General features: G+C 51.8%; 8 protein-coding genes across 8 annotated transcripts; 5 read left to right on the top strand and 3 right to left on the bottom strand.

The window, feature by feature from the left end:
* Positions 1–220: 220 nt before the first annotated feature.
* THITE_2120869 (uncharacterized protein) lies at positions 221–3712 on the top strand. The gene is made up of 5 exons (XM_003656319.1): positions 221–1279; positions 1365–2584; positions 2652–2812; positions 2868–3069; positions 3123–3712. The coding sequence occupies exons 1-5, from the start codon at positions 431–433 to the stop codon at positions 3514–3516; spliced, it is 2826 nt and encodes a 941-aa protein (XP_003656367.1). The 5' UTR covers positions 221–430; the 3' UTR covers positions 3517–3712.
* On the top strand, positions 3713–4933 carry THITE_2120867 (uncharacterized protein). Its single transcript, XM_003656318.1, has one exon. The coding sequence runs from the start codon at positions 3799–3801 to the stop codon at positions 4339–4341; it is 543 nt and encodes a 180-aa protein (XP_003656366.1). The 5' UTR covers positions 3713–3798; the 3' UTR covers positions 4342–4933.
* THITE_2120866 (uncharacterized protein) lies at positions 4934–5907 on the bottom strand. The gene has a single exon (XM_003656317.1). It carries the CDS (start codon positions 5753–5755, stop codon positions 5186–5188), a length of 570 nt encoding a protein of 189 aa, XP_003656365.1. The 5' UTR covers positions 5756–5907; the 3' UTR covers positions 4934–5185.
* Positions 5908–8306: 2399 nt separating this feature from the next.
* THITE_2120863 (uncharacterized protein) lies at positions 8307–9949 on the top strand. The gene is made up of 2 exons (XM_003656316.1): positions 8307–9193; positions 9277–9949. The coding sequence occupies exons 1-2, from the start codon at positions 8472–8474 to the stop codon at positions 9791–9793; spliced, it is 1239 nt and encodes a 412-aa protein (XP_003656364.1). The 5' UTR covers positions 8307–8471; the 3' UTR covers positions 9794–9949.
* Positions 9950–9956: 7 nt separating this feature from the next.
* On the top strand, positions 9957–11405 carry THITE_2120861 (uncharacterized protein). The gene is made up of 3 exons (XM_003656315.1): positions 9957–10923; positions 10998–11176; positions 11241–11405. Exons 1-3 carry the CDS (start codon positions 10312–10314, stop codon positions 11302–11304), a joined length of 855 nt encoding a protein of 284 aa, XP_003656363.1. The 5' UTR covers positions 9957–10311; the 3' UTR covers positions 11305–11405.
* Positions 11406–12042: 637 nt separating this feature from the next.
* On the bottom strand, positions 12043–14570 carry THITE_2069563 (uncharacterized protein). Its single transcript, XM_003656314.1, has 4 exons — positions 14205–14570; positions 13974–14083; positions 13780–13905; positions 12043–13721 (listed from the first exon to the last, which is right to left on the bottom strand). Exons 1-4 carry the CDS (start codon positions 14218–14220, stop codon positions 12660–12662), a joined length of 1314 nt encoding a protein of 437 aa, XP_003656362.1. The 5' UTR covers positions 14221–14570; the 3' UTR covers positions 12043–12659.
* A 778-nt stretch (positions 14571–15348) lies between these two features.
* THITE_27104 (uncharacterized protein) lies at positions 15349–16020 on the bottom strand (the record flags this gene model as incomplete). Its single annotated transcript, XM_003656313.1, has 3 exons — positions 15349–15702; positions 15779–15867; positions 15921–16020. Coding segments are annotated over 3 exons (543 nt in total), but the record flags the coding sequence as incomplete, so codon positions are not given.
* Positions 16021–18204: 2184 nt separating this feature from the next.
* THITE_2120852 (uncharacterized protein) lies at positions 18205–19850 on the top strand. Its single transcript, XM_003656312.1, has 4 exons — positions 18205–18580; positions 18660–18858; positions 18918–19205; positions 19285–19850. Exons 1-4 carry the CDS (start codon positions 18444–18446, stop codon positions 19522–19524), a joined length of 864 nt encoding a protein of 287 aa, XP_003656360.1. The 5' UTR covers positions 18205–18443; the 3' UTR covers positions 19525–19850.
* Positions 19851–26824: the final 6974 nt, after the last annotated feature.

The following is a 26824-nucleotide window of genomic DNA, read 5'->3' as shown; positions in this document are numbered from 1 at the left end:
TCTTTCCATTTTCACTGCTCAGCTAAGGGTGACTGCTGGGAAGGGACAAGTCGCCTTTGGTGAAGCCAGGGGCATTAGGCACCGCTGCGGTTCATTGGCGTGGAAGGGAGGACGGTGTTTGTCTCACTTGAGGAAGCCTCAACCGCACTGCAGTGAGCCCACCCGGGCGCGACTTCGGCCAAACCTGGAACCACGCATCCAGGGCAACAACTTCCAATACCTAACGGCAGGCTCTCATCGCGGTGCTTGTGCCCCGCGAGCCCCGGGTTCCCCGTTGCTGCATAGGGCCTAGGAGGTAGCACCTCGTCACGCAACAGGTCTTGGCCGACCTGAAGCAGAATCCGACGCAATACTCAGATTGACCCCGACCCCAACCTGATCTCCCTCTTTCTCCAGCAAACACGCACAGCAACATCAAGTGCCCTGCACCATGGCCATAGCCGGTCTATCCGACGCAGGCGCGACGGCCGAGCGCGCCGTCGGGATGCCGTTGCGCCAGGTCCTGTCCAGCCTGCATTACGCCTATCCGACCGCTGTGTTTGCCTACTACGTCCTCACCTCCACAATCGCCGTCTGCACCTTGCAGACCAAGTCCGCAGATCGAGCCCACCCGCGTCGGCGCGCCATCACGTGGCTCCTCACGCTTGTCATTGTCACCTACTTCGCCCAGCTCCTTGTCCTGGGCATCCAGGGCCTTGTACGTCACATATTCCCACTCGCCGAGCAGGATACCGTGATCGGCCTGATGTCGAGCGCCCTGGTCTTTGGCGTTGTGCTTGCTGGGCTCTCTGACACGGCCAATCCGGTGTGGTATCCGTACATGGGCTGCTTCGGCGTGGCCCTCGTCTTGGAGCCGGTCGTTGCGTCCCTGTCGTTCATGGTCCGCCCCAACGAGCCGCTCGATGTAGTCGGCTTCTTCGACATTTCGCTCGTCGCCACGAGATATCTCGCCGTCATCCTGGCATTGGCCTGCTACTTCGAAGGGAACCGCAGCTCGCGGCTGGAGAAGGGCACCGATTCCGAGCGACAAAGCCTGCTCAAGGCCAACGGCAATGGCCATAGTCATGCCAGCCACGACTCTGACTCGGATGATCAGTCCGCTGCCACGCAGCAGGACGGCTACGGAGGGACCTCGGATGCCTCAACGGACAGCAACCAGTCTTCCGATACCGACGACGACGAGAACCCCTACGAGAGGCGCCAACGCCAAGCCAGCGAGAAGATGGAAAAGAGGCTCAAGGAGAAGGGGAATTGGCTCACATATGCCAAGAGCTTTCTGGTACGTTTTCCTTAAAGCGCGCTTCCGCTCTACTACGTTCCCCCTCCGGTCGCCATAGCATCATTTACGAACGTAACGTATCTAGGTTTTCTTCCCCTACATATGGCCGGTAAACAACCGCTCGCTCCAGCTCCGTGTCGTTTTGGTGGGCTTCTGTCTACTTGCCATGAACTTCCTCAACGTCCTCATCCCGCGGCAGATGGGCATCATCATGGACAGCCTGTCGGGTACCAACCACAGAAACCCCTGGACCGAGGTTCTCATCTTCGCCGGTCTCAAGCTGGTGGCCTCGGAGGCTGGCCTCTCGCTCTTGCGCCAGTGGCTGTGGATCCCGGTCGAGTTCTACTCTTTCGATGCCATAAGCACTGCCGCCTATTCCCATGTTCTCAACCTCTCGTCCGACTTTCACGATTCCAAGAGCTCCTCCGACATCATGATGGCGATATCGTGCGGTCAGAGCATCTCCAACATCCTCGAGTCCATCTGCTTCCGCGCCGTGCCGATGCTCATCGACATGGTCGTTGCCTTCCTGTATCTGTCTGCGACTCTAGGGCCGTACGAGGGCTTCATCACAATCGCTACCGCCGCGGTCTTCATGTACATTGCCACCCGCATGATTGCGGCGCTCAAGACGGCTCGCCGGAACGAGGTTGGCTCGTGGTACAGGGAGCACTACGTCCGCCAGGCGGGCATCCAGGGCTGGTCGACGGTCGCGAGCTTCAACCAGATCGGGCACGAAGAGGCCCGCTATTCGGTGGCGGTCAAGGATCGCGTCGACAAGACGCAGAAGGTCTACTTTGGCTACGTTCTCGCCTACGCCTTTCAGTTCTTAGTGCTGCTCTGCGGCCTGATCGCCGGTGCCTTCCTGGTCGTGTACCAGGTCACGCACGGCCAGGCCACTGCTGGCGACTTCATCATGCTCCTGACGTATTGGGGCCAGCTTGTTGCGCCGCTCACATTCTTTGCCAGTCTAGGCAAGAGCATCTCGAGGGATCTCCTCCAAGCCGAGCAGCTTCTGGAAATCATGCAGACCAAGCCAAGCGTTCTCAACAAGGAGGGCGCACCTCCCCTGCGATTCAAGGGCGGCGAAGTGCGTTTCGACCACGTTTACTTCTCGTACGACAAGAAGAAAGAGATCTTGAAGGACATCCAGTTCACCGCGAAGCCCGGCATGACGGTGGCCTTTGTGGGCGCTACCGGAGCCGGCAAGTCCACCATCCTGAAGCTTTTGGACCGGTTCTACGACGTCACACAAGGCTCCATCGAGATTGATGGCCAGGATATCCGGGATGTTGATCTCTACAGGTAAAATATCTTCTTGAAATTTGAACTAGAGCGGTAGGTGCAGTGTGCTGACAAAAGTCCCCGTCAGTCTTCGCGCGCAGATTGGAGTTGTGCCGCAGGCCCCGGTTCTCTTTGACGACACCATCATGAACAACGTCCGGTACGCCAAGCTCACTGCGACTGACGAGGAAGTATACGAGGCTTGCAAAGCTGCCAGCATTCACGACCAAATCTTGACCTTCTCTGACGGTACGTTTGTTCTCCACCCACGCCTGCGAGCTAGACTGATGATGATGGTGGGTAGGATACCAAACGAGGGTCGGAGAACGTGGCGTGAAACTGTCAGGGGGCGAGTTGCAGCGTGTGGCGATTGCTCGCGCCATCCTGAAGCGGCCTTCGATTGTCTTGCTCGATGAGGCCACCAGTGCGGTGGACACGGAGACCGAACAGAAGATCCAGGAGGCTTTGCGCAGGCTCTGCGAGGGCCGAACAACGTTTATTGTCGCGTAAGTGGAAACGATGTGCATCTTGTGACAAGCCTGAACTGACAAAGTCGTAGACACCGCTTGTCCACCATCATGAACGCCGATCGCATCATCGTCGTCACCGGAGGCGAGATCGTCGAGCAAGGCAGCCACGAGGACCTGATCCGGGCAGACGGAAAGTACGCAGAGCTGTGGTCCAAGCAGATCTTTGTCAAGCCCAAGGACAAGGAGCCGCGCGAGGATAATAATAAGCATGCCGGCAAGGGGCGAAAAGCCCTCAGCATCGTGAACGACCTGACTGCCGAGGCGACCAGCTCAGAGCTCGCCAAGGTCAAATCCCCCCCGACGTTGAACGGCCAAGCCAATGCCCAGGCAAACGGCCAGGCCAAGGACTCCAACAGCACCGCGGAAGCCAACGGCAAGCCAAACGCCCAGCCCAATACCCCGGCCCACAAGAAAGAGGTATGAGCGGTAGAAACCCGTCCAAAGCATGCATGTGTATTATTATCCACGATATCACATACATACTCTGGCCGTGCGTTTCTACCCAGCCCGCCGCCGTCTAATACAACCCCCTTCCGGCAGGCCTCGCAGCTCAACCCCGGCGCACCGGCATTCACACCCCGCTCTGCCGCCATCGCTGCCGCCGCCGCCGCCGACACCACCACCACCATCACCACTACCACCACTACCACCACCGGCTCTCTCGGCCCTTCTTCGAGCCTAGCCAGAGATCAGCCCCATCATTCAATGGACGGCTTCTTTGACAATTACCGCCGCCTCGCAAGTCCCCTTCTGCCCGTCCCCGCCGCACCCCCGCCCACCCCACATCACGTCTTCTATGCTGCTTCACCGGTGTTCATGATGCCAGCGCACTATGCCACTTCCCTGTTCCAGCCAGCGCCTTCGCCGGTTCCGCTGCCGCTCTCGCAGGCTGGATTTCCGGTCCGACCGAGCTGCGGGCGGCAGTTTCGGATGGCTGATTCCAGCACGGAGGACCAGCAAGAGAGGGAGGGTGAAGAAGAGAGAGGGGAAGATACGGGAGACGATTGCGGCTCGACTCGGACAAGAACAACAAGGAGCGCGGTACGGGCCGGGGCAAGGGAAACGAGCAGTACGATGGAGGATGAGCGCGAGTTGCCGGATGGGCTTGGCTTGTCGACTGACTCTTGCTCGGCTGAGGGGAGCGACGAGGGCGCGAGATATCCTCGTTACTCGAGGAGGGTGCAGTCCAAGAGTGAGCCGGCTGCTTTGGCGGTGAGATCCTTGTCTGGTTCAGGTTCAGGGAGTTGAGCGGATGCTTATGTCTTTGTTTCGCCCCCTCGTTCTGACTTTTTTTTTTTTTTTTTTTCTTTCTTCTTATTACTTTCTCTTTCTCTTTCTTTTTTCTTTCTCTTCTCATTACTGGATCAAGGTTGGCCATTCTTACCATGTTACCCCTTGTTCTCTTATTATGCATGTGGATGCATATAGCTGGCGATTGCGTCGCCGGCTTGTTTGTTCTCTTTCTCGTTGTTGGCTGGGCTTGGCTCATCATAGAGGCGTAGCACTGCTGTGGTTTAGACGTGGGCGGTGATGAGAAGGGAATGTCTCGGAGGGCAATAAAATAGACTAGAAGGGAAAGAAAAAAATGCGCTGTGGTTTTGTCGGGGTATGGGGGAACTTCCGGTGGTTTAGACATGAGCTTAGATTTTTTGGTTGGAAAATAGAGATAAAAAAGTTCCGCCTGGATGACTGACTACACTCGGGGGTTGACCCGGTTCTGAATAGACGTGTGGGATTATGTTAGATTATTAGGTCAAGACAAGTTGACGACCCCTAACCGACGTCTTTCTCGAATCGACGAAACTTAAAGGCTCTCTCTGTTTGCGACAAGTGTTCAAATCGAGTGAGACATTCAGCGGGAGCAGGTTCGCGAAAAGGGTGTTGGTGCGACCTGCAAGCTTCGACTGGAAACGAGTGTCCGGACTACCGATGAGCAGAGGGGAGGTATCTCAACATCATATATCAAGCAGCTTTGAATGTGAATCGGGGCTATGAACCAACCCAAGCAGGGAGCAGTGAGGCACTGGAGGCTGTGAGCAGTTCTATGGAACGACATCCATCCGGGCAAGAGACGTGGCTCGGCGGGCCAGTGTCAACCCCCTTTTTGCCCCTTGGGCTCAGGCAGGCCGGTGCCGAGGCCCAGCTTTTGCACGACCTCGACAGCGAGTCTGTTTTCCTCGCGCATCTTCTCCTCCTCGCTTTCTTTTTCTCTTTTGTGTTGTTGTTCGTCGTTCTGTTCTGGGCTCTCGTGTTCGGGGACTGGGGACAGCGCTGGCTGTGGCCCGTCGTCGTTCTCGGCCGTTTCCAGCCCTGTACGCGGACATGGGCTGGCCCCGGCGGGACGGGAAGGGGTCATTTGCGTGTGCGCGAGTTCAGCCTCGTCCGCCAGCGTCGACATCGACGTCGACGTCGTCTTCCTGCTCCGCGGCACCGCCAGGATGTCCTCCTGTGGCTCCGCCTTCCCGTGGTGCTTGACCTTGTCGACGATGTCCTTGGCCTTCTTGCGCACCTTGACGTACGTCTCCAGGCCGACGAGCACGGCGTAGCTCTTGCTCACGCTCATGTGGCTCATGTCGACGCCGGCCTCTTTGAGCGACCTGACGAAGGCGCGGAAGTTGCTGGTCGGCGGGCGGTAGTGGCCGCTCAACGGGGACAGGGACATCAAGCGGCCGTCGCGGATGCGGATCAGACCGGCGGCGGAGATGCGGGAGCCTTGCTGTGGTCGTGGTCACAGGTGCTGCGTCAGTTCTCTTTTTCTCTCGCTCCCGTCTTCCTGCGAGTTTTCGCTCTTATAACTAACGGGACAGCACCTACCAGAAAAGAAGAGTGCTGGAATGCGCCGCTGTTCTTGATGCCGACGTACAGCCGGAAGGACGTGTCGGCGACAAAGATCCACGTGTTTTTGCGGACAGTCTTGCGGAGGAGCATGTTAAGGACGGTAGCGCCTGAGAGATGGTGGGAGATCTTCTTGGATGCGGTAACCGAGGGGTCCCTGTAGCGCCGTGAGTCGGTAGAGGAGGAGGACGAGCTAGACGAGGACGGGCGCGAGGACATCTCGGGGTCGGTGGACGTGTCGCCTAGTAACGCTGTCTGGTTTTCAGAGAGCGGGGCGTACGCAGGTGTGGGATCGTCGCTGGGGACGATGCCGTGGATCGAATCCTTCCACTTCTCCGAGGTATCGATCCGGGCGCCGTTCTTGGCCCAACAGAGGCGGCCCTCATCATCAACTTTGACGAGGTAGTACTGCCGCTCCTCGCGCGAGAGATAGCGCACCCGCTCCCGCTCGAGGCGCTCGCGCGGGCAGGCGTCGGTGTCGAGGTTTTTGCCCTCGCCATAGTCGAGCCAGTAGAAGAAGTTCTCGTTGGTGTCGGCGCGCTTCCATTCTTCATGGTAGACGCGCAGATTGACGCCGTAGCGATGCTTCAGATCGACCATCTCGAGGAAGTATTGCAGCGCCATCGTCCTGGCCGCTTGTTTGCGGCGGGCTTTGGCCTCCTCCTTCCGCTTGCGCTCCTGCTCCTTCTGCTCGGATGTCTTCTTGCGTCCGTTCGAGGCGGAGTCGGAATCGGAGGATGACCAGGAAGAGGAGGAGCTGCTCGATTGGTCGGCATCCAGGTCGTTCCCGGCGTGACGAGCGATGGTGGACACCTTCTTCCAGTTCTGGCGCGCCGTGGACGGACGGCTGTCAAGGCCTGAGGACACCGAACCGCGGGCGCGGGGAGTGACCATGTCCCTCCACTGGGCCTCCCGGACAGCATGGACCCAGCGGGTCGAGGCGTCAATGCCCAGGCCCTTCAACTCTCGGCGGGCGCGGTAGCCACGGTAGGTGCGCTGGATGACAGTGGCGGCTTCGGCGCGGAGACCATCGTCGCTGGCACCGGCGCTAGCTTTGCGACCGAAGCTGAACCTGGTGGGGCGGGCATGTTGTAAGCTCGAGTCGGCGTCAGACGCGACGGCACGGTCGAGGCTCTGGCGCTGTTGCTGTTGCTGTTGCTGTCGCTCGCGCTCGCGCTCCCGATGGCGCCGTTTCTTCTGCTCGGCCTCTCGCTCAGCCTGCACGTTGGCAATGTGGGCGAATTCCTCCTTGGTTGGCAGAGCCAGTGAGTTCAAATACTTCTGGTGGCTGTCGGCCGACGCTTGCGGATCCGGGCGTCTCAGCTGGATCGAACTCGAGCTCGGACTCGGCGGATCGGTCGACGGCGGCGATGCTGGGGCTACGGCCACGGCTGCCGATGACGGCGTTGCTGGCGGATGTTTAGTGGTGTCCATGTTCATGCGCAGCTAACTAGTCTGCTAGATCACACAGTATGGGATAGAGAAGAACGTGAAGCACAAACCAATAGTTAAATCCTCCCAGCAGTCTTACTCCAAGTCATCCCGGCGCAGCCGCTTCCAACGCACGAGCTGGTTGCGGCGCTGGTTGCGTGGACTGGGCGGCTGTGTAGCCAAAGGCCGAGCTTCCGGCGGCACATCAACAGACCAACAGTGAACCAACGATGGTTGGAACATCCCACTATGGAGTGCAAATATCCCGTATAAGCAGTACGAATACAGGATTGATGTTCCAGTACGCGCAGTACGGATAACGTTACCGTGTATCGCGTATCCGTACCCGCACTCAAGCACGCATTCCGCAACACTTATTCAGTACATTTTTCCCTCCGCGAAAAAGAGCTGGAACAATGGTGACCAGCAACTCTCTCAGTCCAAAGAACCAAACCTCACAACCCTTTTTTCTTTTTTTTTTCTTTCTTTTTTTTTTTTTTTTTTTGGGAAGGGGGGGGGGGGTGTCGTCGAACACCTCTTCAACAATACTGGCCATTGCTTGTTGAGCATCGAGAGGGAGGGGGAGAAGTGAAAGCCTACAAAGCGTTGTCAGTCTCGGTACAGTAGGCGCACAGTATGTTCACAGTTCGGCTGTGACACTCCCTGTGTGCGGAATACGGTTCCATGCTCGTAAACTACGGTACGGTCCGTCGAGTACCTTCAACCACGGGAGCGTCATAACCGTACCATTTTAAATGAGACATTTCTAAAGATCTTTTGAACATCTAAGCAGGAAGCCTGGCTGAATAGGGATGATTTCATAAAAGGTAAGAGCTCAAGGCATTCTAGTTGAGTTGTATTTTGCTTCGACGAACCGTTTTCATGACGATGGACCAGCGCGCCGTGGTATGTAATGTAAGGTACATATCGCTATCTTAATATTTGGTATTCCGTCCACGTTGCGGCTCGCTCTCACACACGACTGATTCTCACATCTCACATACCCATCATGCTATAACATTGGGAAGTCTGTTGACATAATTTTGCTATTCGAGCATGATATTGAGCGCTTTGCACAGGATACCAGCTGCGCCCAGCAGCCTCTCCGCAGAATGAGAAGCCCCTCCACCTTCGACCTCCTCGTCATCCTCGTCCCGTTCGTCCTGCTCGCCATCCACGTGTCCCCGACCCTCAGCTACACCCTGCTCTCAAACCATTCACTCCAGCACCACATTCCCCCAGCCAACAAAGCCTCTTCCCCTTCCTCCCCGGACCCGGACTTCGACCCCCTCCACGGCACCCTCCTCGCCCCGCTGCTGACGCCCCGCGTGCCGGGCACGCCCGGCCACGCCCGCGTCCAGCACCACTTCGCCTCCTTCGTCCGCGCCCACCTGCACCCCTCGTGGACGCTCGAGTGGCACAACACCACCGCCGCCACGCCCGCCACCGGCGACCGCCAGGTGCCCTTCCAGAACCTCATCCTGCGTCGCGACCCGCCCTGGACCCGGCCCGGCGGCGGTGGTGGTGGTGATGGTGGTAATGGTGCCGGCCAGGGCGAAGGGGACGTGGCGCGGCTGACGCTCGCCGCGCACTACGACAGCCTGTACCGGCCGGAGGGCTTCGTCGGGGCGACGGACAGCGCGGTGCCGTGCGCCGTGCTGCTGTTTGTGGCGCGGGCGGTGGACGAGGCGCTGACCAGGCGGTGGCAGGACCTGGAGAGCCGCGGCGAGGCTGGTGATGGGTTGGAGGAGGAGAAGGGGGTGCAGATTCTGCTGCTGGATGGGGAGGAGGCCTGGGTGCAGTGGAGCGACGAGGATAGCTTGTACGGGTCGCGGTGAGTTTTTTTCCTGATCAGGAACTTGCAATCCGGGAGGAGGGCGGGGTTGGGGTGTGGTGTGGTGGCTAATGAAGGGACAGGGCGCTGGCCGAAGCGTGGGAGAGCACGAGATATGCGGCGGGGAGCAGCTTCGCCACGCCCCTGGAGGCGATCAGTCTGTTCGTACTTTTGGATTTGCTGGGCGCGCCCGAACCGCATATTCCGTCCTATTTTCCTTCCACTCACTGGGCGTACCAGCACTTGGCTACGATTGAGGGAAGATTGCGGGAGCTGGGGGCGCTGCAGACGACACCTAGACAGCCTTTTTTGGCGGAGGGTAAGAAGGAAGGCGCTCCAGTCTTCAGAGGCTACGTGCAAGACGACCATGTCCCGTTCATGCGGCGCGGGGTTGATATCCTACACATCATTCCCAGCCCCTTTCCGGCCGTGTGGCATACTATGGACGACGACGGTGCCCATCTCGACGTGCCAACTATTCGGGATTGGGCGCGCATCATGACGGCGTTTGTGGCAGAGTGGATGGATTTGGAGGGCTACCTCCCACAGGCGACGGCTAGTAATGTGGATAACGGTAGCTCTACGAAGGACGAGTTGTAGAGACGCGTAAACTAAACAAGTCTCGGCGGGTACAACCCGTTTTGTGATACTGTCCGCACCTGGGCCTGGCCATGAGCTCAGGAGACGCGCATTACCCTAACCCTGAATCTCGAATTCTGACAATGACGACGTTGAATCAGCGGCCACGCATCGAACAGGGGGTCTTAGCAACCTGAGCTATCTCTAACTACATGTATTCCGTACTGTGTATGTTACCCAATCCAATCCATCCACATGCCACAGCTTCTTTTGTGTTTGCTCTCAACCCAGTGGAGCGACAGACTATCTAGGGCAACGACACACCATATATTCCGCGCTCTGCGGAGAATATCTTTCGAGGTAATGCAGATCTAGGAACGCAACCGTCTGTGACGATCCGTTCAGGCGAGCACGGTCCGAATCAGAACCTCAACGGTGCCTTGTTCGCATCAGTCGCAGCTCCCAGCTCAGCGCCTCTTCCGGCACTTACGACCTTTGTGTACCGTTCATGAGATACCACCGCGCTTCAGACGACTTGGATGGCGTCTGAAACCGAGCAAGCGCACCCCTCGCAGCAGCCGGTGCAGCAAGAAGACCAGGTCGATGACGACAACAGCAGCGCCGTGCCAGTCGCCGAGGGAGCTGCGGGCCCTGCCACAACAAACGGTGCAGCGCAGCCTCCGGAGCAATCCTTCGGACACGACCCGGAACCAGAACCAGAGCGCGCAGCGCTTTTTTCCGACGAAGACAACGACGACAATGCCTCCGAGGCATCGATTCCCTCAGACGTCCTGTCAGACCAAGTGACCTCCCCAAGTGTTTCCGTCCCTCCATACTGGTCGCACTCGCGCGCCCAACAAGAAAACCAATTGCTCCCCCACCCTCGCGGCCACGCCCGCGCCGTCTCAAGTGCTTCGGTCGAGTCAGTCCTGCCGCCGGGAGCCATCACGCTACAAGACAACGAACGAGACGACGACGAGGACGATCAACACCCCGGCAGACGCAGCAACAGCAGCGAGATATATGGGCGGGACCGCAACCGAGCGTGCTGGGCACGCAGCGTCCAGGTGACGGATTACGTGCTGGTGAACGGGAGCGCTACGAACATCGGGGCATTTGTGGTGTGGCATATCCGGGTCGAGACGCTGAACGTGCGTTCCAGTGTCCTTTTTTGCTCACTTTTTTCTGGATGGGATCGCAAAACTGACCCCGCCTCACCGGACAGGGCTCCCGCATGAACATCCGCAAGCGCTACTCCGAGTTTGACGAGTTCCGGCAGCGGCTGGTCCAGACCTTCCCCAACTTCGAGGCGGCCGTGCCGGCACTGCCGCCCAAGAGCGTGCTCAAGCGCTTCCAGCCCCGCTTCCTCGAGAAGAGGCGGGCTGGGTTACAGTATTTCCTCAAGTAAGCAGCGCCGGTGGTGACTCGGCTGACTACACTTCTGAGGGCACCACTGACCAGAGACAAGTTGCATCCTCCTCAATCCCGAGTTCTCGGGCTCGCCGGTCTTGAAGGAGTTTCTCTTTTCATGAATCCCAGGAACTTCTGATGCCGATGCTTGATGATGATGATACGAAGTCTCCGATAATGATAATCTTGGATAATGATCTCTGTCGCTGCGTGCCTGCGGAATGGCAACAGCCCGCGCGCGACTCCGTGTGGAGTATGCACTGGGGATGAGTTCGGCGGCCCCTTAGAGCTGGAGGCAGTCTTCCAGGAACGACGGAACTGTTCATGGTAATACGACCCCGATTCAGTTTCCTCAGCACACGAGCTCCCCGGAAATCGAAGCGGGCCAGGGCGGAGCCCGGGGCGGAGGAATTCGTGGTAGGGACGGAGAGAAAAGCGGTGGCGACCTCGACGACTCCAATCCCTTGTGGACAGCAAGCGGGGGTTGCGGGCTTGATTGCTGCCGCGCAGTCGTTGGCGACAGTGGTGAGTGGTGTCTCCTGGCTTGATGGGTTGGCTGGTCCGGGATGTTTGCACAGTTCTCGGGCCGCCTCTACCTCTGCTTGGAATCTAGCTTGGATCGTGCCTCGTACGGCTCGAGCGGCTGCAGGATGCTGTTTCTATGTGTCCGCCCGGGGCTCAGCTGTCGAGGATGTGGCCAGCGAGGGTAGAGCGGTGGCCTGAACAAGGCGTAGTCGATTCAATGGCTTCTGTTCAGAGCGGAGGGAAAAGATGGTGGCATTGCAAATGGGGATCGGGAAGAGAGGTAGCTGATCGAACATCGATCTGACAACACATCTAGCCCCCCTGGCAAGCCATATATGATCTAGGATTGCTCTCGATCACTGCTACCTCCCCACTAGCTCGGTCCCCGTATGCCCCCACGCGTCCGTGAAGTCTGTTGAGTACAACGTCCGCCGCTCGCGAACCTACGGTATGTTTGGCTGATGCAATGGTCCTGCATGCTAAAGCTGGCTATCACAACGCAACCCTCCTTCCTCCAAACCCGCCGGCCTCACATCCCGGCCCTTGGTGACCATACTCAGAGTAACTGTGCTCTCTATCCTCGTTAGAGCTCTCTATCCTCGAGACCAGCCCTCCACCACAGACCCCAGACGCACCGCGTGTGACATTAAACCACTGCTACCGGCAGAAGAAGGGCCACCGTAATGCCCATCCATGACAGACGCTCCCACCCCGACGAAGAACGTCACTGCGATGCCAAAACCAAGGCCGAATTGAACCAACAGCAGCCAGCACCGTCCGGTTAACCTGCAATTCTGCGAGATGTGAGACCATATGATTGGGTAGCCAGGCACTCCCCCTTCCCGCCTCAACCGCCCACCGTCTAATACTCAAGCACCGCTTTTCATTACTTAGGTAGGTAGTTATCTAGATTCCACAGGAAAGGTGGCATGGCAGGTACGCAAAATCGAAATCAATCCACCTTGCGTCCACTGACATCCCCATTGGCGGCCGGCTGCTTCCCCAGGACAGCCGCCGCCGCAGCCGTCATCCTCTCGTTTTCCCTTTGCTTCTGGGCCGGGATGGTGAGGCAGTTGATGCCCAAGAAGCGGCAGATGCTCGTGGTGACGAGGTACGCCCAGCGGAAGTACGCGACGGCGGCGAACACCAGGTAGCCGCACAGGTACAGGTACTCGGTGCGGGCGTCGACGGCGGGCAGGCCGAGGCGGGGCAGGTTGGCCAGCACGGCGCCGCCGACCAGGGGCCACAGCATGACGGTCCAGTAGGGAAAGGGCTGGCGGGTCAGGTGGGCGAGGATCATCTTGGTGGTCATGCGGCCGAAGACGAAGCTCATGACGATGCAGAACAGCACGAGGTGGTTGTCGCGGCGCAGCGTCGAGTGCGGCGAGTACAGCCAGGCGCCGATCGAGAGCGTGTAGACGGCCATGGGCGTCCACTCGAGGAAGACGGGGGCCACGGGCAGGTGCTTGGCGCGGCGCGCCTGCACGACGTGGTGGATGCAGAAGGGGATGTGCGTGAAGAGCAGAGAGACGATGATAAAGGTCACCCAGATGTCGCGGATCGAGAGGTCGGTCAGGTGGGCTTCGGTCAGGCCGAGAGTGCCGAGCAGCGGCAGATGTGGGGTGAGCAGGCTGGCAAGTGGCTGGGTCCAGATGGCGGGGCCGCAGTAGCCCGAGATGATCATGACGAGGCAGGCGAGCAGAAGGCCCTCGGTCGGGCCGTTGACGACGCCCAGGTAGAGCGTGTGGGTGTGGTATGTCTCCCAGGTGGAGAAGAACATGGGTAAGCAGGGGCAGAGGGCGGTGAAGACGCCCGACTTGGAAGTGCCCAGGCCCATGGCGGCCGTCTCGAGAAGGCTGGCGAGGGTGCAGTTGAGGCTGTCGATGCCGTGGTCGAAGAGCTCGCCGAGGCCGCTGGACGTGCCGGTGCGCCGGGCCTGCTTGCCGTCGACGTTGTCGAAGGTCTGGTACATGAAGAGGCCGAAGCCAAAGCTGTAGTATACCCATGGTGGTGCCTGAAGAAAGGTCAGCTGGACGAGTGAGTGCCGCCATGCAGCCGCGATGCGAGCGTACTGGTCCTTCAAGATCCGGGATCATGACCACCAAAAGGCCAACGTTGAACAGGATGCACATGAACCCGAGCAGGGTCACCATATTCGGGGCTAGCCATAGCGGTAATAGCTCGACGAAGGCATTCCACTGCATTCCAGTTTTAGCAGCGTGCTCGAAGCCGGTTGGGCGGGTGGGGGCCGGGGCGGGACGCCTACGTATGGTCTCAGGACGTAGTAGGAGATGGGCGACTTGTCGACGGCCGAGTACTTGTACGACTTGAGGTGGATGAGCGCGTCGTCCGAGATGCACTCGGCAACTGCTTCTTCTGTTGCGTGGGCAGCGCCATGATTAGCATCTGACTCGAGACTTGAAGGCTTGGCTCTGCCGCTGCTGCCGAGCAGGACGCCGGGAATGCTCGAAGGTGGGGGCTAGGGGTCTTTGCGCACTGCTGTTGGGAGCCATCGCTGGCTGCCGGCGAACGACCGGCCGACTTCCGATAAGGCCGGTATGTAATCCGTATGCTGTCTGTCCTATGGTCGTCGGCGGTCACGAGTAACGGATAGTGGACCAGAAATGGAGTGCTCGAAGTTGGCGATGGATCCGAGGATGGCACTTTGGGGGAAATCCAAGAAAGGAAAGGAAGGGTTGGGCTTAGTCGTGGGCAGAAACCGACGGGCCCGAGGTACTGCAAGGTCCTGTGACAGGCACACAAGCGACTTTGTGTGTCCTGCAATGTTCACAGGTCTCGCACCTCGCAAGCGCTCATCCCGTCTTTTTTCCAGTTGTTGACTGCTGGTCGGCCGAAACAAATCTCAACAATCGACCTTTCCCCGGTTGGTGCCCCAGGGTCCACTCGCCCACACCCCGCCTCGTCGCCAATTAGCCTGACACGTGAAGTGCGTTGCAAGCGGTGAGGCTCCGATTCGTCGATCGCCCTGGCCCATCCTCACTTTGCGATGGTGGCACGAAGCTGCATACATACCTACACTAATATGTATTATGCTCGCGGTCTCGATAACCTAAGGCTTGCGAGGAGAGTGTACACTAGTGGGTTGCACTGTTGCACTGTGGCGATGAGAACGTTGCGATGGGCCAGGAACACTGCGAAAGATCAGATGCAGAGAAAGGGCACCCAACGAGGTGGCTCGAAAGGGTATCAGATGCAATGATCCACGGGCATTGCTAGGATGATGCTCGATTGAAAGAGGTACCTTGATGATGTCAGACGATACGCAGTAGACCCAGCCATGGCGCGAACCAGTCAAACTGCAATAATACCGAAAACCTTAAGACCCCCCCTCCCCCCAAATTCGCAGAGTTTAAACATTAAGAGATGTTGTTACAGATGATTAACCTTGGCTCCGGCGCGGGTTGGTGGTTGGCCATCCTTCGAATAGATTCGTTTTCCGACTCCGTTCGACCAACAGATGGCCCCGTCCGGCTGACCCGGAGTCCTTCAGGTTGCTTTAAATTAACCGCCCCAAGACCTCTTCCCCAGATTTCCAAGCTTCTTGCGGGGCTGCCTTATCCAACAACCTCGGTGCCACCCACTCCTCAAAGCAGGATAGCGAAACCAGCGAACAGACCGCCCGCCACGACAGCGAGGCCGAACGAGTCGCTGAGCCGCAGAGTCCCCGCCGCGTTATTGCCGCCGGCCGTGTTGCTGCCCGAGCCGTCCGCCAGCCCGGTGAAGACCTGGTTGCTTGCCGTGGCCGACGCGGTGGTCGCCGTGGTCGAGGTGGTCGTCGCGTTGACGCGTGGCGGGTTTTGCGCGCCGCACGGATGGTCCTCCCGGCAGTTCGATGCACACTGGTTGTCGCTCCCGCACGCCTTGACGCATTGATTGCCCCACTCCACGCACACGTAGTACGGAAGTGTCAGCGTGTACTCGGTCAAGTTGGGCTGCTTGCCGTCGCTGCAGACGCAGCCGTAGGTCAGCGTGTCCTGGGTTTCGCGAGATATGCGTTAGCGAGGCAAAAGCAAAGACCGGGGCCTGCCGGAGACGGGGGACTTGACTTACGGGATCGCACGTGTTGACCTGCGGGGGTCCGGTGGAGGTCTGGAGGCAGATGGCAGGGCAGCTGCTCAGCTCGTCGTCGCACCAGGCATCTGCGGCTCCTGTCAGCTCCCGCTTCTGTGCAGGACAGATACGTCGAGCTTACGTCTGTCAGAGGACGGGACGGAATTGGGGTCGACCCAGTAGTCGGCCGAGACGGCAACGGCGGCGGCCAGAGCCAGCAGCGTTGTGCGGAAGGAAACCATTGCGAGTGATGGTGGCGTGACTGAGGAGACCTTGGATGCGTTGGCTGCGGAAGGGAAGGATGAAGAGACGGCGGCCCGACTGGGTGAAAATGTGAGTGACTTGGCTTTAACGCCGGACAGTAATGGAACAGAGCGATGCCGCCGCAGAGACGTGCCCGCATTCCAGTGCGAAGGACGCAATGGCCGTTGACTTACTTGGGAGCGGATCCGGGAGTGGGCTCGAGAAAAGGGGCAAGATGATTATTACGTAGCCAGGGCGAAACGCCCAATTACGGAGGAAGACAGGTACAAAACGAAGGCAAGAAGAACAACCGACCCCCAGCGAGCGATGTGCTACAAGCGAGTGAGAGCACGAAGAGGGAAGATCGAAGGCGATGAGAAGGGCAACGGAGGGAAATAGTGAACGGCCGGGATAAAATGGAGCGGAACTCCAGCAGCCCCGGATCCGCTCTGGACACAAGCTTCCTTGGCGAGGGACCGTTGCATTGGCCATCCTGGTAGCTTAGCTAATCGACCTGTGGCGCCGCTGATAGGCTGTAATGGACTGTTACTGTCCGCTACTTGCATGCCCCATGCCGCCTTCCCGTGTTCGCTCCGTCGCCACACTGCAGCGGTCAGCACCCAAAACACGCCGCGATCCAGCATTGGAGCGGCACGGCCGTGCAACCAACCTTACCATTTGTCTCGGACGATGCAAACCAACCCGACCGCGCGCTACACTATGTATCAGGCCCTTGTCTACGCAAACGGCCTGGTATTTTGCCGTTCTCTTCGTCGAGCCGGGCTCCACCATCACGGACTAACGTGGTGTAGTGTAGCCGCAGACGGAGATGGCGAACAAGCTTGCCGGGGTGTTCTCGGCCTTGTCCACCCAGGGAGGTAGTATAGGTACAGTACAGGACACAGTACGGAGTAGTGTAGCGGCGTGCTCACTGGAGCCTTTCCTGTTCTGGACGGATAACAACATCAAGTACGGAGTCATGATTAGCATGGCACGCTTCCAGGGCGCTAGAAACAGCACGGAACTTGACGTCGTGAGCGTCCCACGAGGAATGCAAACGGCGTGCGTATGATGTAATTCGATACAATACGAATTCCTGGGGCAAGGACCGTTTCTCTACTGATAGTGTCTAGCTTCTTCCCCGCCGCCCTTCCAAGGAAGTTGACGGATGCGGGGTGATGGAAGGATGCCGGTATCAGGCGTGGAGGAAGCCGATTGCGACTTTCCAGGTTGGTCAACAAATTCGTGCCAGTGTTGTTGTATTTCAACATGCCGAAGCGCCAAAAGGTTGCATAAACGAGCTGCAGAGAGGCACGCATACCAGTTCCATACGAGCTAGTGAACGGAGGTATCAAGAGTAGATCACGAGGTGCCATGGCCTTTGAAGGCGGAGGCCGGGTTTCTCGGCGAGGCAAACGGCCCGCAAAAACGCGCATTTCCCTGGCTTTGCCGCATGCCTAACCCCCCTCATGCCACCCCCTCCGGTCGAGTTACCCAGATGTCGTGGATATCGAACTGCGTTTCGTATCCGTGATGGATTTGTTGGCATGCTCACGAGCTCGAGCCGGATGTCCGACTGGGGTGGGCCCCGCATCGGCACCTTCTGAACGGCGAGGAGCGCGGGGAGCCGCCCCAATCGTCAGTTTGCTGAGCAACAACTGCAGTTACTCCGGATTCGTAGATGGTACGTATAGTGATTTTGACCCTTCAACGGTCGGTGTTTTGAACTGTGTGAGCATATGCCCATCTCGGTAGTTTCCAATCCTTATTGTTGCGAGGCAATAACCCTGACGGAGAGCTGGGTCCTCGCAGAATTCTCGTCTCACAGTCTCGTTATTGCATAAGGAACACCGAATACCGAGTCCGCAATCGCATTCAGGTTGTCTGACTAAGTGGTGGACATGATGCCAAGCTCGGAGGTTCGGGCAGGTTGGCGCACGTCGAGGGCGTTGCATACAAATCAAGGTCTTGACATGAAAATGAACAAGAAAAGGAAGAAAGAAGAGAACGATAGTGAGCACAAGGCAAATCGAAATTCCGACCACTCCTTTCTCCGCAAAGAGCGCTCAAATCCTGAGGGTAAAATGGCAGCAGTGTTGCGTACCAGGCACCAGTAGGTACTCTGTCGAGGCGGGGCACCTCGCCGTTACGCACCACCAGGCAGTTTACGGTGGTATGAAAGTCCGGAAGTGTGATTCCATGCCAAGCGCGGAAAGCTAATGCTGCACTAACCATGTTCGGTATAGCTGGTTAAGGTTATTTCAGTCTTGGCAGCCAAGAGACACGCATGCACTAGCTTGAGCTTGGAGCTGAACAAGTGTCCAGAGTTTCGGAAGCAACTGCCGTCAGCCTTGCCCGCCGCCCAGCAGCTGCTCTCGCAACGGGCAAGCAAACACCCATTCACCACAAACCACACGCCGAGATGAGGTTCGCGCAATCATTTACGCCGGCTCTTCTGCTGCTCGCAGCTGGCGTTGCTCAGGCTGCGTCGGCGTGGGGATTCGACGAGGGCAGCGTCTCGGTTGTCGGAAGGAAGTCGGGCGAGGCAGTCAAGGAGAAGTACGCCGCAACCCACCAGTGTCCATGAGCCTGGGTTGAGTTGAGCCACGGCCCTAACAAAAGTATCTTCTCGATGCAGACTCAACGCCAGGGCTCCTCTCTCGAAGCCTGTCTCGCTCGGAAGCACCGACACTCTGAAGCTCAGCTTGACGGCGAAGGACAATGGCAAGGCAAAGCGGCCACACCAGGCGTTCCTGCTTCTGCAGGAACAAGAGTCGGGCCTTGAGGCGCCTTTCCCCCTGACGGTGAAGGAGAACGGAAAGGCGGTTGCTCAGATAGTAAGCGGCCCGTTGGTCGATTTTGCGATGCAGCTCGCTGACGCGCGCGCGCGCAACAGTCGCACAAAGACCTCCCTGTCCAGCTGCTTGCCGCCACCAAGCCGCTCAAGGCATCCGTCGTCCTCGCCTCCTTCGGCTCTGCTCAAGGGCTCGATGCCCCCGTCTTTGAGCTCAAGATCGAAACAGACCCGAACGTGCCGCCGCCGGCCTACGAGAAGCCTCTGCGCTACGGCAAGAAGCCCGAGATCCATCACATCTTCCGGCCCGACCCCAAGAGCCCGCCCAAAGTTGTCTCGCTGTTTTTCACGCTGGCAGTAGTCGGCACGCTCCCGGCGCTTCTTATTGGCGTAAGTTCTAGTTGAGAACCCCGTCTGTTGCTTGGGCGCCCCCCCCCCCATATGCTGATGCATGCTATCCTGCTGGCAGTGGTTCACCCTCGGCGGGAACCTCAACCACCTCTCCAAGGCCATTGGTGCGGCACCGCTGTCGCATGCGACCTTCTTCGGGTCGATCCTGGCCATGGAGTTCGTCTTCATCATGTACTACACCAGCTGGACCCTGTTCCAAACTTTGCCGGTCATTGCTGCGGTCGCTGTCGCGACGGTTCTTAGCGGCACCAAAGCGTTGGGGGAGGTGCAGAGCAGGAGACTGGCAGGAGAGCGCTGAGCGGCAGCTGGTCTGTGAGGCAACGGCGTTGAAGACGGCCCCAAATGTGCGAGGCTGCGGACCCGGAAGCGACCTTGCTCTCTGGGCTCTTGTCTCGGTGGAGCTGGGGTCGGTGGCATACCAAGCTTGTACATGTGCTTCTGCTGAAAATGGCGGGTCACTCGGGGGGTTAAAAGCGGGACGTTTGGTTCGAGTGGACAGATGCAATATTTATGGTGCAATAGATCAAAAGAATAAGAGCGCCCCGTTGGTTTTGGACTCGCAGAATCGCCTGCTCCAGCTTCCCTACATCAATTCAACAAAGCTTGCTCGTTGGGCTGGCCGCATGTACTACTTCCGACTACTTCCGTATTGCGTATTGCATTGGGTACGGATACAGGAAGAGCGTTGTCGTAGGCTGCCAATCAGAAAGCGGACTGCTGGCCAAGCGCAAGGACTACGGAGGCTTCGAGCTCGGACTCTTCGAAAACCTAAACCATTTAACCAATTTATAAGAATCCACCTACCAACCCCGCCCCCGCCCCAAAATTTTCTTTAGCCAGCACAGAAAACAAATTCCCTCCACCTACTAGCCACCTTGCCCTATTTTCTTCCCGTACTACCAAGCCCTCTAGCCGACAAAGCGATTTAGCTATATACTTCCTAGCCTTAATTATACTCAATTAAGTTCAATTGTAAATGTCTAATATTAATTCTCTACTATTAGAATATTCTAAGCGTAGGTTACTAATAGTTTTTATAATCGTTTATTATCTCCCTTTATCGCCTTTAAGTCACTGTCTATTAGAATATCTAACCTCGATTAACTATTACTATAGCGCCTTAGCTTAGCGACTTTACGTTTTCCAACGTGCCTTTTACCTTAACGTAGACCAAGTGTAAGAACTATAAGACGGCCCTAGAGCTTACGATATAGATTATAAATAAACTACGTCAATCTAAGTAGAACAATGTCTAGGCGCTATTAGAGAAGTATTAGATAGAGGATCTTAAATTATTAGCAATTTCGTAGAACTGTTTTCTAATTTATTTCTAGGATATTAAACACCTTTTTATTATTAGGAAATACTTTAAAAGTAAAGAAGAAGTCGAATATAAATAGGATTTATATCGACCTAAGTATATTTTTATAATAGTAATATTTATTTTTCTTAACCATTGTAACCTAACTATCAACTACTAACAATATAGTAAAGATCAGAGCTTATAACCTACTTATATCTGTTATCTACTATCTATTAAATATAGTAAAAACTTATATACCAACTACTTCTATTCTAACTATAGCCCTAAGTGCTTATTTATTAAAAGTAGGTTTCCTTTATATTTTATAGCTCTAGAGCAATACTAACTAGACAATAGAGGTAAAAGAGCTTAAAGAGCAATGAGAGTATAAAAAGACTAATAATTCCTAGCTATTTACATTTACTATAGCTATAGTAGCGACATTAGTCTAGTGTAAGATATAGAAGAAGATTTTAGAGGAGACTATCAAAGCGTATATAATAGAGGTTATATCGAGTTAAATAATAATGTTGATAAACAATAATAATAAGTTAGAGGACAATACTATAGATAAGGAGCTAGAATCGATTCTCTAGAGACAAATATATTAGGTATAGGGATATAAGCTTAAATTTAGAGTAAAGACAATAGATTAGAGTAACAAATATATAATTGTCAAAAGGTTATTTTAACGCTAATATAATATACCTTAGATACTAATAATAATTGTTAATAACCTATAACAACTATCTCTACCCTCTAATGACTATCGACCCTCTAGGATAACTATCTCTACCCTAAGATAAGTATCCCTACCCTACAATGACTATTGACCCTCTATAATAACTGTCCCTACCCTACAAGTACCCTCCCTACCTAGCGATCACCCTCCCTACTCTACAATCACCCTCCCTACCTAGTGATCACCCTCCCTACCTAGCGAGTACTCTCCCTACCTAGCGAGCACCCTCCCTACTCAACGATCACCCTCCCTACCTAGCGAGTACCCTCCCTACCTAGCAATCACCCTCTCTACCTAGCGAGCACCCTCCCTATCTAGCGAGCACCCTCCCTACCTAGCGACACCTACCTCTACCGCATAGCACCTAGCAATACCCCACGACGCCTACCTCTACTATGCAATAACCACTAAAAGCCCCTAATGATAGGTATATCCCTAGAATACCTAGGCAATATATAGGTATACCTATATATACCTAAGAACTTTATAGACTAAATACAATCGAAGCCAATTATATATAATCGAGTTTGCTAAAGGTAGGACAAGGCAGAGTTATATTGGTCTAATAACATTTTTAACCCTATATAAGTTTAGAATATAAATCCTAAACCCTATATATATTTTTCTTTACTATTGTAAATATCTTTTTTATTATACTTTATTTTCTCTATTTATTAATATATTTTACTAATTTAATAGGACGTCCTTAGATTGACCTTAAGCTCTATAAGGATTTTATCCTTTAGTAATATCAAGCTAGGCTTACCTATACTTAGATCCTTTTAAATCTTTACTCTAAATATAGAGTTCAAGTTAGTATAACTATATTCTACTTCTATCTAAAGCGTTAGGGCGTTGCTACCTACCAACAACGTACAAAGGATTCTAACGCCCTCTAAGAAACTATTGAAGATAAGTTCTTTATAGTTGGTTTCTCTAATAAATAGATCTTCTAGCATTGTCGATCCCTTAGTTTTATAGTATTAAGAGAGGGTTTAATTAAACTTCGTAAAGCACTTAGGATTTTTCAACGCTAAACTATAGATTAGCTTACTCTTTAGGAATCTAAAGTCCTAGAGTAGATTTAGTAAACTCTAAGTATAGCTATCTTAATCCTTTAGCTTAGTCGTTATAGTCTATAGAAGTTTGTCCTTTAGAATATAAAGATTAGTATTCTAATAAGAAACCTTGCTCTTCTTTTTTAGAACCTCTATCCTAATTATATCTTTAAATGAGTATAGAGAATATAGATATATTGAGGGGGATTTACTTTACTTAGTCTAAACTATACTTAGAGTGTCAATAGCTATTGCAAATTAGTAGACTATAGCATTAAGATCTATATAAGGATCAACGCCTACTTATAGTTTATTCTATAGTGCTACGTTAGGATTTCTATATTTATTAAACGCTCTATTTTCCTTTAATATTTTAGAGTTGTTAAAGAGCTTAATTTTATTCTAATAATAATTTGGTTAGACTAAGGAGTTGAGACTTTAATAATAGCGGCTACTTATATTTAGCTTTCTTTAGATATAAAAGACTATTATCGATTTAAACTAAGGAGGAATAAAGATAGAGGCATTAGATAGTATACGTTTAGGGGAAGAGGTAAAGTAGATTTCCCTATTCTTCTAGGAGAGGTAGATATCTCCTAACTTCCTAAATGACCCTTCTTATTTAAAGATTGCTATATCTTTAGGAAGAGTACTAAGAACTAGTAGATTAAGTTATAGTAGAACCAGCTTTATAAAGGTCGTTTAGGTTTCTAGTAAATAAGTTACTATAGTTTATACTCAATTATATATAATTAAGTCTAATTATACTTAGTTACCTAAGCTAATCTATTATTAGGATCTCTTTAGAAGGCTTTACTATAAAGACGATTAGAATAGCAACTATTTACCTAATTGTATTGCTCTACTCTATATTTATATACCTATTATCTAGTTTAAAGTCATTAACTTCGTCAATTACTAGAACAACTATACTATTTGTAAATAGAAGAACTAGCAATATATTTATACTAGAACCCTTTAGAAGATGTTTATCTATATATAGCTAGAGGTAGATATAGTCGATTGTCGTCTATCGCTATTATATAACCGCTAGGAGTTCCTTAATAAGCTTATAAAGATCGATAATATCGAGGTCGACCAATATCTCTCTAACAATATACTAACCCTTTGTAAGTTACTTATAACGATATTCAACGAATTAGTTAGCAATTAACTAGACTCGCCCTACCTTAACGAGTATATATACCTTTAAAATCGCTTTACACTTTATAAGTCTTAGGGGCACTAACCTTAGTTGTATTTACTTAGGAAGCCTACTAGTAGATAAATATAGTTTAAGCTTAATCTTAAACATTAAAGTATTTTTCTTAATAAGTTTTAGAGTAGGAAGGACGATTCTATAGCTATAGTAATTGATAAATTACAATAGGGTTTAAATCTCGCTAAAGGAAGTAGCAAAGGATAGGATAATAATAATAAAATTAAAGAGGAAAAGGATAAACCTAAATAAGATAGGGTAGAGAATATAGAATAAAGGCCTCTAATAGCTAATACAATATCGTTAGTCGACGTTAATTAAATCAAAAGGCTTACTAAGAGAGGTGTTTTCAACAATGTCTACCGCTTTTACTAGCTAATTTAGATATCCTATATTATAAGAAGGAACACCATTTGTAGGTAGCTATATACCCTTATCTTCGAACTTAGCTAGCTCCTCTAATGTATACTTAGTCTTAGGGCCTAGGTTAGGGTCAGGATAAGCTACCTCCTAGCGCTTCTTTATATAACCCTTTTAGTTTTATATAGCCTTGGAATAAGCCCTCTACTTTGAGCTATATACGACTTTAGTCGTTACCTTCTTCTTTGCCTTTGTCTAAGTTACAATGCCTAGCTCTAATTTAACAATATCTAGCTCTAACTTGATAATACTATACTCTAACTTAATACTCGGCTTTAACTTAATAATGCCTAGCTCCGATTTAATAGCGTTAGGCTTAAACTTAATGCTCTACTTCAACTTAGTATAATCCGTCTTCGACTTAATAAATAGGTCGTTATCGAAGTTAGAACCAAAGCGTTCTCCTTTATTTCCCAACTCTACCTAAGGCTTAATAAAGCTTTCTTTCGACTTTAGCTAAGAAGCCTTTTTTAAATACAATCGAGCTTACTTAACTTTAGATAGGGGAATATCCTCCTTATCTATAGCTACTAGCTCCTAACTTATTAATAAGTTGAGGTATATCACTATATTAGGACTAAACTTCGACTTATTAGCTATTATAGCCTAGAGCTCCTATAAGGTTACTAGCTTATTAGGTTTTAGACTAAAGAGCTTAATAATTGGGACCTATACCTTCGAAGTAACTTAACTAACAAAGTAGAAGTCTAATAGCTTATAGACTTCGTTGATATAAGCTAGTTCGAAAAGCCTTTCGATAAGCTTATAGTAATTAACCTAGCGTTTCGAAAGTAAGTAGAGCTACAACCTATATTTACTAAGCGATATAACTTTAGTCTACTATTGATATATATAGCCTATAACTATCAAAGTAGTGTACTCTCCTACCTAGAGTTCAAAAGCGATATTAACAACAAGATTTTACTATATACTATAGCTATCTTTAGCGATACTCTTAGTATAGTTGAACTCTACTACTCGATAAATAGAGCTTAGGCTCGCTATACTTAATATACTTTAAAAGGCTATTGAACTTACTAAGCTTAGGCTCGTCTTAGAGAGTGAAGGGGAGCTGAACAAAGGGGTAGAACAATAGGTATAAACGACTAGGAGCATCTATAGGGTTTAGCTATATTTAGGCTTCTCCAAAGAATCTTCAATTATAATAGGAATAATCTAAGATTAGTAAAAGAGATATAAGTAATAAGTTAAATACTTTGTATAAATGTTATTATAGGAGCGACCTAATATAGGGTAAAAGCGATATTTCTAAAAGTTATTATATAACATTGTTAATAGGTAATAGTGCTTAATTATATATAATTAAGTTTAAGTTTAGACAATTTAATTGACTTTAGGGAAAGGACAAATAAATAAAAGGGATTTTAGCTACTTTTTATATTTATTTTCGATACTAAAGATATTAGAGATAATTATCTTCTATTGTCCTAGGCAATAGGTATATTATATTTTCTATCAAAGGTTAGATATAGTCCTAAATAGGGGTTTTTAAGTAAAGCTATTTTAACTTTATTAACTTTATAGAATATAGCTTCATTATATAATCTCTTACCTATTGTATATTATCTATATCCCTCGTCAATGTCTATACCTTATACTTAATCCCTCTCTTTAAGACCTAATCCCCTTTGTCTATCGCCTAAACCCTATAACTATATCCCTTTACATTTCCTTATCTATTATCATTTACTAACGCGCCTATTTCTTAGGACTCCCCCTCTTAGCTTAGAGTTCCTCTATATCTTTAATCCATTTTTTAAAAGTCTTAAGCTCCTCTATCGTCGACTTCTATAAGTATTTGGATATAAAACCTTTGAAGTCTCTAAGCTCCTTCTTACCCCTTTGGATAAGCTCTTTACGCTCTTTATCTACTTCTATTAGTATTATATCGATACTAAGGAATAGAATTAAAATATATCTAGACATAGTAAGTACTAGGTATTTAGGCTAGAGTAGTAACAGTTAGTATATACTCCCTTGCTATATCTATTAGCTAGCTAGTAGTATATTTTATAGAGGCTATAGGAATAGAGGTTGCTATAATTTTTATAGTCTATATTTTATTTTCTACCTTCGTTAAAAAGAAATAGCGCTATCGCTATAGTATAGGTTTATCTATCAAGGTCAAAGGTCGCTAGTTTCTTTTTATCTTTCACCTAGACTATCTTCAACTCTAAAGGCTACTAGATAATCTATAAAATAATTAGAAAATATTTTTATATAATTAAAAATAATTAAGGATAATCGACTAGCTTCTAGGCGAGTAGCTTCTAGATATTGCTATACTTAGACTCCTTGAGCTACTTTATAGTCGCTATCGTAAGGTCTTAGGGTACTAAGGCCGACTAACACTCCTCTAGCGTCTACTTAGAGGTCTATATCTAAAGGCTATCGTCGCTAGGGGAAGACGCTATAATAATTGCTAATCAAAGTTAGAGATTTTAACTAATAGTGACTTAAAGGCGACTAAAGGCGACTATAAAAACTATTAGTAATCTACGTTTAGAAACTTCTAATAGTAGGGAATTAATACTAAACGTTTACAATTAAACTTAATTAAGTGCAATTAAAGCTAAGAACTATATAGCTAAATCAGTCTATCGGCTAGAGGGCTTGGCAGCTTGGGAAGAAAATAGGCCTAAGTGGCTAGTGGGTAGAAGGGATTTGTTTTCTATAGCGGCTAGAGAAAACTTTTGGGGCGGGGGCGGGGTAAGTTGGTGGCCAGGGTCTGGTTGTGCCAAATTTGCCAGGTGGTTTGGGTTTTCGAAGAGTCCGAGCTCGAAGCCTCCGTAAAGGACCCCACATGCGGCCCCTGCAAAATGTAAACAAATGGGA

This window comes from Thermothielavioides terrestris, chromosome 5 (assembly GCF_000226115.1).
Source record: "Thermothielavioides terrestris NRRL 8126 chromosome 5, complete sequence".
NCBI lineage: Eukaryota > Fungi > Ascomycota > Sordariomycetes > Sordariales > Chaetomiaceae > Thermothielavioides > Thermothielavioides terrestris.
Note: the sequence above shows the minus strand (reverse complement) of the source record. Positions and strands in the feature narration are given on the sequence as shown.